This window comes from Mya arenaria, chromosome 16 (assembly GCF_026914265.1).
Source record: "Mya arenaria isolate MELC-2E11 chromosome 16, ASM2691426v1".
NCBI classification, from domain to species: domain Eukaryota; kingdom Metazoa; phylum Mollusca; class Bivalvia; order Myida; family Myidae; genus Mya; species Mya arenaria.
Window position 1 is genome coordinate 43,640,931 of NC_069137.1, and position 12,877 is coordinate 43,653,807.

The 12,877-nt window shown below is 35.5% G+C and overlaps 1 protein-coding gene across 1 annotated transcript in view; it reads right to left on the reverse strand.

Moving 5' to 3' along the window:
- Positions 1-261: 261 nt before the first annotated feature.
- The window catches only part of LOC128221068 (uncharacterized), a 37,385-nt gene continuing 24,769 nt past the window's right edge, over positions 262-12,877 (reverse strand). Inside the window, exons 8-15 of the mRNA XM_052929507.1 lie at positions 11,697-11,789; positions 8,306-8,451; positions 6,383-6,497; positions 5,876-5,992; positions 4,114-4,228; positions 3,327-3,453; positions 1,083-1,147; positions 262-472 (exon numbers count right to left, since the gene is read on the reverse strand). Coding sequence (XP_052785467.1) covers positions 314-472; positions 1,083-1,147; positions 3,327-3,453; positions 4,114-4,228; positions 5,876-5,992; positions 6,383-6,497; positions 8,306-8,451; positions 11,697-11,789 — 937 coding nt within the window. The 3' untranslated portion in view covers positions 262-313. The remainder of the gene's footprint in view (positions 473-1,082; positions 1,148-3,326; positions 3,454-4,113; positions 4,229-5,875; positions 5,993-6,382; positions 6,498-8,305; positions 8,452-11,696; positions 11,790-12,877) is intronic.

Consider the following 12,877-nt stretch of genomic DNA (forward strand, 5'->3'; position numbering starts at 1 on the left):
GCAAAACTGATATATTTGAACCGCGCCAAGCAGAAATAATTCGTCGGATTGTTAATATGACGTCAGCGGTATGTTGTCATTGTTTCATGTGGCTAAAATTTGAATGGCAAAGCCCAGAGTTAAATACATGTATGTTTATAGTCATATTTTAAGGAAGTTTACAAAATATTGTTGATATGTTCCCAGCTATCGATTATTTCAAAATGACTATAAGGTTTATTTCTGCTAGTTGCGGCTCATTTTCAAATGACATTATATATATAAAAAGCATATTTAGATATGTTTATAATTAGAAACATGTATGCGCCGTTCATTATTTGTTTGAATATAGACTCGATGCCTTGCTGCTTATTGTCCTTGGACCGGAAAGCGTTCCTGATGACGTCATTTCGTCATGGTTACTACGCATGCGCAGTCTGATCCCGAGGTAAATCGCAGATACCACCAGCACTAGTAGAGTAAGGGAGAGCACCTGCACAAAATATCACAGTTTTGTATAAAATAAAATATTTCGCGTAACGAGACGTATAAGTAAATGTAAAATTATACAGTTATGCAATTGTGTAGATCAATATAATACGGAAAATTACTTAATAACTGTGAAATATTAACTGCGTATTCTACAGCTTATAAGTTAATAACTGTTTTGTTACATGCAAGCGCATGATAAATATTATGCCGTCTTATGATAAACTGTTTCTCGGTCTTTAAACAGACAGGTCTTTATGGCGTTTTTAAAGTATTTTTTCCTGCGTTATTATGACGTCATATGATAAACTGTTTCCGGTCTTTAAAAAAGACGGGTCAATATTGCGTTCTATTTTCTCTAATCAATGACGATTTATCTAGAGATAATGTGATACTTGTTTATAAAACATTACAAACCATGACGTGTAGTTTCACTATATATTTATAATATGATTTTTTGTTTGAAATCATGTTTCGAATTTTCCGAGGCTCGATGTATTTTCGCCGATCCCTGGGAGTTCGAGCAAACGAGGTTCGCCTGAAGTTGTCATTGATACAAAAACACACCTCATCAAACCATGATAATTTATCTAACATAATGATTGCATACTTACAGACACGAGTGATATGAAGATCGATTTGTCAAAGCAACCAGCTTTCGCCGTGGTCAAAGTCTCATCTGTAATCGACGAAAAAACGTATGTTTATCTTAAAATTAATTCTGACTATATACATGTGTTCATAATGCAACTGCTACATAGGTATGCTTAATGACAAATGCTATATAGATAGCACCAGGTACGCAGACATGCTTAAAGACACTTGCTACACAGATGAACAGGTGTTTAACGGCACTAACTACACAGCTGTGCTGAAGGCACCTGCACCACAAATGTGTTAAACGGCACATACTACACAACTGTGCTGAAGGCACCTGCTACAAAATGTGTTTAACGGCACAACCAGCACAGCTGTGCTGAAGGCACCTGCTACACAAATGTGTTAAACGGCACATACTACACAACTGTGCTGAAGGCACCTGCTACACAAATGTGTTTAACGGCACAAACAGCACAGCTGTGCTGAAGGCACCTGCTACACAAATGTTTTAAACGGCACTTACAACACAGCTGTGCTGAACGATGCTCCTACACAAATGTGCTGAAGGCACCTGCTACACAGATGTGCTGAAGGCACCTGCTACACGGATTTGCTGAAGGCACCTGCTACATAGATTTGCTGGAGGCACCTGCTACACAGATGTGGTGAAGGCACCTGCTACATAGATGTGGTGAAGGAACCTGCTTCATAAATGTGGTGAAGGCACCTTATATATAGATGTGCTGAAGGCACCTGCTATATAGATGTGCTGAAGGAACCTGCTATATAGATGTGCTGAAGGTACCTGCTACACAGATGTGCTAGAAGCACCTGGTACATTGATTGACTAAAGGCACCTACTACATAGATGTGCTGAAGGCATCTGCTATATAGATGTGCTGAAGGCACCTGCTATATAGATGTGCTGAAGGTAGCTGCTACACAGATGTGCTGAAGGCACCTGCTACATAGATGTGCTGAAGGCATCTGCTACAAATATGTGCTAAAAGCACCTGTTACATAGATATTCTGAAGGCACCTGCTACATAGATGTGCTGAAGGCACATTGCTATATAGATGTGCTGAAGGCACCTGCTACACAGATTTGCTGGAGGAACGGCACCTGCTACATATATGTGGTGAAGGCATCGGCTACATATATGTACTAAAGTCACCTGCTACATAGATATGCAGAAGGCACCTGCTACAAATATGTACTAAAAGCACCTGTTAAATAGATATTCTGAAGGCATCTGCTACATAGATGTGCTGAAGGCATCTGCTACACATATATACTGAAGGCACCTGCTTTATAGATGTGGTGAAGGCACCTGCTATATAGATGTGATGAAGGCACGGCACCTGCTACATAGATGTGCTGAAGGCATCTGCTACATATATATACTGAAGGCACCTGCTTTATAGATGTGGTGAAGGCACCTGCTATATAGATGTGATGAAGGCACGGCACCTGCTACATAGATGTGGTGAAGGCATCTGCTACATATATGTACTAAAGTCACCTGCTACATAGATATGCTGAAGGCACCTGCTACAAATATGTTCTAACAGCACCTGCTACCTAGATGTGCTGAAGGCACCTGCTACATAGATGTGCTGAAGGCACCTGCTATATAGATGTGCTGAAGGCACCTGCTTTATAGATGTGCTGAAGGCACCTGCTATATAGATGTGCTGAAGGCACGGCACCTGCTACATATATGTGGTGAAGGCATCTGCTACATATATGTACTAAAGTCACCTGCTAAATAGATATGCTGAAGGCACCTGCTACAAATATGTACTAAAAGCACCTGTTACATAGATATTCTGAAGGCACCTGCTACATAGATGTGCTGAAGGCATCTGCTACATATATATACTGAAGGCATCTGCTTTATTGATGTGGTGAAGGCACCTGCTACACGGATGTGCTGAAGGCTCCTGCTACATAGATGTGGTGATAGGCACCTGCTACATAGATGTGCTGAAGGCACGTGGCACACGGATGTGTTTAAATGTGTTTATATACCTGATACACAGATCAGGACATTTCTTTGTTAGTATAAGCAATAAATGAATATATTTTGCTTTAAAATTAGCATGTAAATGTATTCTTATCGGTTATCGGTTTTGCTGTCCAAGCTGTTGGCGTGTATTTGAGGTTAGTTTTCGAAAGAATCCATTGCTATTGCGTGTCACACTAGTAGCTGAAATATTTGAATTTAATCTTAAATGTTATAAACTTTTACACTAACCAGATTTGCTTCCCAAAGCCTTGACGGTGTAATTAACGCTAACTGTCGAAGGTAGATTGGCGTCAAAGAAACTACCATCAACGCTTCGCTTTCGCCTCGTGACCCTCGGGCACGTATCTCGGTCCCCCTGTGTGTAGATAATACAGAAACAGTATAATGCACTGACGTTCATTGAACACTTATTGGAGAGGTTGCAGAACATCACTTATTCTTGAATATGTAGCAACCAGTACTAGGATATGGACTTTCGCGTACACGCACATACGCACATACACATACTCACGCACGTACAGACACACACGTGAAGAGACACACACATGCACACACGCAAGGACTCTCAAACTACACATTCGCACACAATCACATACACTAAATGTATATACATTTATATTGTTTATTTTTGTTTGCAAATCACTATACTACTGTTCAGAATTATTTGTATTTCAGACTTTCATCAAATGTGATGTAACTCTGACCAACATTAAATCTGTAAATGAAGTCTCTTTATTTGCATGGATACATTTTACTGACCATTCCAAAGCTTAACCTAACAATCTTTCATTAACACCCTTAGTTGTTTATATATACTATATGTACTATGTACTGTGTTGTTTGTGTAGTTTTGTGCTGTTGTTCCATGTTTCTGGTTTGTCATTGTTTGTGTTTGTGTTCTATGTCTTTGGCGTTGACCCTGTGTCATTAAATGGGGTAAATGTTTAAACTTTCGACTACAGTACTTGTTTCTGTATCTTTTCATATAAATATATGGTTATCAATTTTTACATACAAAGCAGTCTTGGTCAGTTTTGTCATCGCAGTAGTCAAGTTCACAGGTGACCGTCATGATGATATTCTCCATGATATTTTTGCGAGCTAAAGAAACCGCTTCAAATATTTGTGACCTGAAACAAATCATCAAACAAATTGAATGTGTCTGATTCAGTTATATGTGGATTTTGAAATCCAGGTGACCGCATATAATTTTTATCAATATCATATATTTACACCTGAACTTCCATTCCTTAAATAAACTGCCTTTCGGCAATTGTGTTTATCAATCGATGAACGCAACATCTTCGGGTATGATCGGATCGCAATTCATCGCTAACAATATACATGAAAACTATTGATCTTGTTATTGTTTGTATTGTGTCAGCAGGTCCCGTAAAATATAAATCAACATTTTAGAAGGTGTTTATTTATTATATTTTAAATGAATTGTTGTCATAAGTGTATCAATTTTACGTTTAAAAGTGATTTCGAGTGGTTGATCTTTTCCCGCGTTATTGTGACGTCACTTGAAAAAATGTCTCCGGGTCGGGTCGTTCTATTTACAGAATGGGTAAGAACGGATTACTGAAAGGTTTTCTTAAATGAAAGGAAGTATTTTTTAACATTTATTGAATAATGAATTGCGGGGTTGATGTCATTATCGGGGATATGAACGCAATTGGGCTGGTCAAAGTACGCGTGGAGACCTTCACTTTGACCAGCCCAATTGCGTTCATACCCCGATAATGACATTCGGACTCCACACACTTTGACCAGCCCAATTGTGTTCATATCCCGATAATGACATTCGGACTCCACACACTTTGACCAGCCCAATTGTGTTCATATCCCGATAATGACATTCGGACTCCACACACTTTGACCAGCCCAATTGCGTTCATATCCCGATAATGACATTCGGACTTCACCCACTTTGACCAGCACAATTGCGTTCATATCCCGATAATGACATTCGGACTTCACACACTTTGACCAGCACAATTGCGTTCATACCCCGATAATGACATTCGGACTCCACACACTTTGACCAGCCCAATTGCGTTCATATCCCGATAATGACATTCGGACTCCACACACTTTGACCAGCACAATTGCGTTCATATCCCGATAATGACATTCGGACTCCACACACTTTGACCAGCCCAATTGCGTTCATACCCCGATAATGACATTCGGACTTCACACACTTTGACCAGCACAATTGCGTTCATATCCCGATAATGACATTCGGACTCCACACACTTTGACCAGCACAATTGCGTTCATGCCCCGATAATGACATTCGGACTCCACACACTTTGACCAGCACAATTGCGTTCATACCCCGATAATGACATTCGGACTCCACACACTTTGACCAGCACAATTGCGTTCATATCCCGATAATGACATTCGGACTCCACACACTTTGACCAGCACAATTGCGTTCATACCCCGATAATGACATTCGGACTCCACACACTTTGACCAGCACAATTGCGTTCATATCCCGATAATGACATTCGGACTCCACACACTTTGACCAGCACAATTGCGTTCATATCCCGATAATGACATTCGGACTCCACACACTTTGACCAGCACAATTGCGTTCATACCCCGATAATGACATCAACACATGGATTATTATCTCACCTGACAAAAGCTTGCACCTGAACACATGGATTAGTATATTATCTGCATTGGACTATTTCCTGGAAATATGTATATTTATCTCAGTTCATCTATAGCCTAGACATATGTAATTTTTATTTCACCTGAAACAATTCGGTGCCTCGAGCCATGGATTGTTGTCATCTGCATCTCCCTTTCCGTAACCAAACACGACTTTGTCTGTTGTCCATTGGAGGGCCAGTGAGTCGCCAGCACCGCAGCTGGGGATTAATACATACCAGGGTGAGGAATCACGTGACTTAAAGGGTTCTCAAATGGGACAACACGGGTCACAACCGGTATTACAAACAAGTAAATGGTGTTAATTTCTAAAAAAATGACAGAAAAGATGTGTCTTAGCCTATAAAAGACTATGATATGTTCGTCAACGTTTTACTCCTAATGGACAAGCATATACACTCTTGTTTGAATAATACATGTTTTGTTTGCATCGGTTCCACATTGTCTGGCGATTAAATCAAATCTTTGTGGTGCCGACAACAAATAGTGTCCTTTTGGACCCTGGTTTTTATGTTGAAAAAAGGCATTATGATCGTGATTTTACTTGTGGGTACGCTTTGCTACGTCATGTTACCATTTTGATAGCTTACCCGTCAGCGTCTACCATTGTAACTGGGACCGCTGGTGTTCTAAACAGTGTATCGCCAACGGTAGGAACCGCAGAGCAGGAGGTTACGAAAACACCAAAAGCATCAATACCGTCCCCTGTAAACAGAGTTGATATGTATCGATATAATCGTCATAAAAATATCATCACTGTTATATCACTTTCACTGGAGAAGACATAGAGGGTATGTGTGTATTTTGTTAATTATAATTTCGTCATTATTTGATTTGATGGACAGGGTCCAGTCTCTCGAACAACGAATTTAAACTGCCGACTCGAAACCAGATGATACAATTTCAAAAAGAGAAAATTGTCAAAACTTACGTGCAATTGATATCGTTGTGTACAACGCATTGAATTTTATTTACTGATGTAACACATCGCTTACGACACATTTATTTATTTATTATATTTAACATTTTAAATGCCTCGCTCATGGTTTGTAAAATGAACTTTTTTAATTACGAAATAAAGTGTGGCACACATAAGGAGTGTTACAACAAAAATACCAAAAGCTTGAACCCTTCAGCAAATGTTGCTGAAATATCGTCTTTGAGGACCACCATTTTTATTAGCGTTTATAACGCGATTGGAAATTCATTACGGCTGTGGTGTTGCGTGATTGGTTAATTGACATTATCATGTGATGTTATCAAAGTATCCTTAAGAGGTCAACCTATCCATTAGTTTTGTCTATGTCCCGGTGGCCGTTTGGACCAGTCGGCCCCATTTAAACAAAAATACTTTTTTTATGCTATAACTGTATTTTGCTCTGCAATGCTATCATAGAGTGAAATAATTATAAAATAGGTGTTTTCAGATGCATTACCGGGAAAACTTATTTTTGGTCCGAGTCACTGTAAAGCTGCACTCTCACAGATATACCATTTTTACATTTTTATGTTATTTTTTGTCTTGGAAAGAGCAAATTTTTGCGTAAATATCTTAAAACCAATGATAGAAGATTGCTGACAAAATATCAGATCGCAGATTTTCATATTTCCATTTGAAAATTAATGTTTTATGGCTTAAACCTTTACTAACGGTTTAAGAAATATGCATAAAATATCAATTTTTTGAAGTAAAATATAAAAAATCTGCGATCTAAGTTTTTGTCAGCAATCTTAAATAACTGGTTTCTATGGATTTTCGCAAACATTGTCTCGTTTCAAAACAAAAAATAAAAAAGTTGTCAAAACTTTTAATCTGTGAAAGTGCAGCTTTAAGTTCTGAACAATCGACCGCACTATGTGATTTTTAAGGTTCGATCGCAGTTTCCATATTTACGTTCAAAAATGATGTTTTATGTCGAAAAACTCCTTTTTCATAAATCGTTAGTAACGCTTTAATTTAGCGATTTAACATAAACTTTTGAACGTAAATTATCATGAATATTGCGGTTTGGTCTTATGTCTGCAATCTTGTTTCCCAGACATTCACGCAAAAGATAACTATTTCCAAGACAAGAAAATGTAAAATCAAAACGGTCAATCGGTGAAAATGAAGTTTAAAAAACATATGGGCATAGTTACGTTTTCACACAAAGACTCCACCCAAGCTCGTACAATACCTCAACCAATCTTTTCCGAGATAAAGACTTGGCCTAAAAAATGGTTTGGTTAGGGTTACATCCATTTCAAAAATAGGTAGGATATGTAGCCTTTTTTGTATTAGGCTTTGTATAATAATCTTCTTTTTATCATAAGCGAATGGTGTTAAAATCATATTGTGTATAAAACGTTCAACTACATATCAAAACACATATTTGTTTTTATTATTATTTTTTTTTTTTTTACAAAATCACTTTCAAAAAACGGTAGGGTCGGTGCCTATTTTGTTCGTAGGTAGGGTCGGTTAACCCGAACCAAATGTATTATTTTAGGCCCTATCTTATAAAGGAACTTACTAAAGTAGTGCCTTGAATCCGCGATATCGATGCACACCTCGAAATATAACGGCTCCCCTAGTTCAGCAATATTTACAGGGCTCACGATCTTGTGTGATGAATCGGTCTTTAACGTTTTTGACGTTACGTAAGCTGCATTTAAGACACTGAAACACGTAAATTGTTTGACGTTATATAGTCTACGTTTAGATCACTCGTATGAGAAACGTATAGTTTATTTAGAACGCTACTGCATAAATTTATTTGACGCTACGTAAGCTGTATTTAGGTCACTGAAACCCGTAAATTGTTTGACGTTATATATTTCTACGTTTAGGTCTCTCATAGGAGAAACGTATAGTCTATTTTGAACGCTAAAACATAAACTAATTTGACGCTACGTTAGCTGTATCTAGGTCACTGAAACACGTAAATTGTTTGACGTTATATAGTCTACGTTTAAGTCACTCATAAAAGTAACGTACAGTCGAATTGGAACGCTTACATACATACATACTCAATATCTGTATAGACAATACATAAACTTACTCTATTTCATAGGCTTACGCTACATTTATATAGACAATGCATGGACGTACTCTATATATGTATAGACACTACATAAACTAATCCTATACATGTGTAGACCATGCATGAACTTACCATATATATGTATAGAAAATACATAAACAAACCCTATATATGCGTAGACACTACATAAACTAACCTTATATATGAATAGACAATACACAAACTAACCCTATATATGTTTAGACAATACATAAACTAACCCTATATCTGTATAGACAATACATAAACTAACCCTATGTATGTGTATACAATACATAAACTAACCATATATATGTATAGAAAATACACAAACTAACCCTATATATGTATATACAATACATAAACTAACCCTATATATGTATAGACAATACATAACTAACCCTATATATGTGTAGACAGGCAATACATAAACTAACCCTATATATGTGTAGACAATACATAAACTAACCATATATATGTGTTGACAATACATAAACTAACACTATATCTGTATAGACAATACATAAACTAACTCTATATATGTGTAGACAATACATAAACTAACTCTATATATGTATAGACAATACATAAACTAACCCTATATATGTATAGACAATACATAAACTAACCCTATATATGTATAGACAATACATAAACTAACCCTATATATGTGTAGACAATACATAAACTAACTCAATATATGTGTAGACAATACATAAACTAACTCAATATATGTGTAGACAATACATAAACTAACCCTATATATGTGTAGACAATACATAAACTAACACTATATATGTGTAGACAATACATAAACTAACCCTATATATGTGTAGACAATACATAAACTGACTCAATATATGTGTAGACAATACATAAACTGACCCTATATATGTGTAGACAATACATAAACTAACCCTATATATGTGTAGACAATACATAAACTAACCCTATATATGTGTAGACAATACATAAACTAACCCTATATATGTATAGACAATACATAAACTGACCCTATATATGTGTAGACAATACATAAACTAACCCTATATATGTGTAGACAATACATAAACTAACCCAATATATGTATAGACAATACATAAACTAACTCAATATATGTATAGACAATACATAAACTGACCCTATATATGTATAGACAATACATAAACTGACCCTATATATGTATAGACAATACATAAACTAACCCTATATATGTGTAGACAATACATAAACTAACACTATATATGTGTAGACAATACATAAACTGACTCTATATATGTGTAGACAATACATAAACTGACCCTATATATGTGTAGACAATACATAAACTGACCCTATATATGTGTAGACAATACATAAACTGACCCTATATATGTGTAGACAATACATAAACTGACCCTATATATGTGTAGACAATACATAAACTGACCCTATATATGTGTAGACAATACATAAACTAACTCTATATATGTGTAGACAATACATAAACTAACACTATATATGTGTAGACAATACATAAACTAACCCTATATATGTATAGACAATACATAAACTGACCCTATATATGTATAGACAATACATAAACTAACCCTATATATGTATAGACAATACATAAACTAACCCTATATATGTGTAGACAATACATAAACTAACCCTATATATGTGTAGACAATACATAAAATGACCCTATATACGTGTAGACAATACATAAACTGACCCTATATACGTGTAGACAATACATAAACTGACCCTATATACGTGTAGACAATACATAAACTGACCCTATATACGTGTAGACAATACATAAACTGACCCTATATATGTGTAGACAATACATAAACTAACCCTATATATGTGTAGACAATACATAAACTAACCCTATATATGTGTAGACAATACATAAACTAACCCTATATATGTGTAGACAATACATAAACTAACCCTATATATGTGTAGACAATACATAAACTAACCCTATATCTGTATATACAATACATAAACTAACCCTATATCTGTATAGACAATACATAAACTAACCCTATATCTGTGTAGACAATACATAAACTAACCCTATATCTGTGTAGACAATACATAAACTAACCCTATATATGTATAGACAATACATAAATTAACCCTATTTATGTGTAAACCATGCAATAAATTTTTCTATATATGTATAGACAATACATTAATTAACCATATATATGTGTAGACCATGCATGAACTTACTCTATATCTGTATAGACAATACATAAATAACCCTATATATGTGTAGACCATGCATGAACTTTCTCTATATCTGTATAAACAATGCATAAATTAACCCTATATATGTGTAGACCATGCATGAACTTTCTCTATATCTGTACAAACAATGCATAAATTAACCCTATATATGTGTAGACCATGCATGAACTTACTCTATATCTGTATAGACAATACATAAACTAACCCTATATATGTGTAGACCATGCATGAACTTACTCTACATCTGTATAGAAAATACATAAACTAACCCTACATATAAATTTGTAGATCATGCATTAACTTACTCTATATCAGTATAGACAATACATAAACTAACCCTCTATATGTGTAGACCATGCATGAACTTACTCTATATCAGTATAGACAATACATAAACTAACCCTCTATATGTATAGAAAATACATGAACTTACTCTATTTCTATATAGTAAATACATGAACGTACTCTATATCCGCTTAGAAAATACAAGAACTTACTCTTTATCTGTATAGGAAACGCATGAACCTCCCCCGTACACAACACATGAACTTACACTATATCTGTATAGACAATGTTTTGACTTAGTCTTTATTTGTATAAAAATATTAACACTTACTCTATATCTGTGTAGGTAGTTGCACCTTGCTCACCGGAGTATAAGTCAAATGTAACCGCCGGTTTCCGTTCAAGCCCTGTGATTTCTACATCCCTGTCAAGGATTAAATATAAGTATTATAAAAAAAGTCATAATAATAAAGTTTCTTGAACTTTGAAGCTGAATGTTGCTTCCATACAAAATAAATTACAGACAAGAACACTGCTCTAACATATGTACGATTGTATATTATAATTCATATACCTTATAAACTGTTTGTCGTTGTAATTCGTAATACGAGCTTCCCGGAAAATTCACACAACAGTAAACATATTCTTTATTTTTTTTTTACCCCACCCACGCCTCAGAATTTGTCAACAACCTAGCGTGGTCTTGGAAAAAAACCTGTCTTCAAGCGATTCATACTTGTCTTTAACAGAGAGGGATAAATGAACACCCATGTGTCATGAAAATGAAACACACTCTTAAACTAAGAAAAATGTCATGAAACAAACTCTTAAACGAAAATGATTTTATCCAATGATTACCCGTAATTTTTCAAATTTTCATTCAATAAACGGGGGCGAAGTTATTTGGTCATGTAAAGACATGCCCTGTTTAATCTTAAAGTGTGTTCGTGCATGAACTGTAATAATTTGGAGCATAGATGCAATAATAAAAGTTTATTGATTAATGTACATAAAATCCTCCCAATTAAAAACGAGTGAATTAGAAACAATAAAAAATATCGGAAAACCTTTTATCAATGAACCAGAAATAGGAAATTGCCAGCTACGTCAGGTATGATTTTGCGTGAGGGGCGTCCCTAGGGTAGCGGCGTAGAAACACTCTTTTCAAAAAGGGGGTATTCAGAAATAAAAAATAAATACTCATAACTTCAAATATGCTTCGTGATCATAGCAAAACTATAATTGTACTCGTGTCTTCGCCACTCGTGAAAATGTGGTTTTCTTGTGCAATAAAGTACGATCGTATAATGCAATCAACAAATATCGCTTATGTTTTTAACCCGAAAGAGGATAGTATGCCGTCATTTTGATGTAATAAAACATCAAATGTCTTATGGAACTTTGGAAATAAGCATATTAATGTTACATGAAATTATTGACAGATGACTGCATAATGTTTTACATAAACTCATTTTTTGATTGAAAAAAAAAATGTAATTTTATAAAAACAAG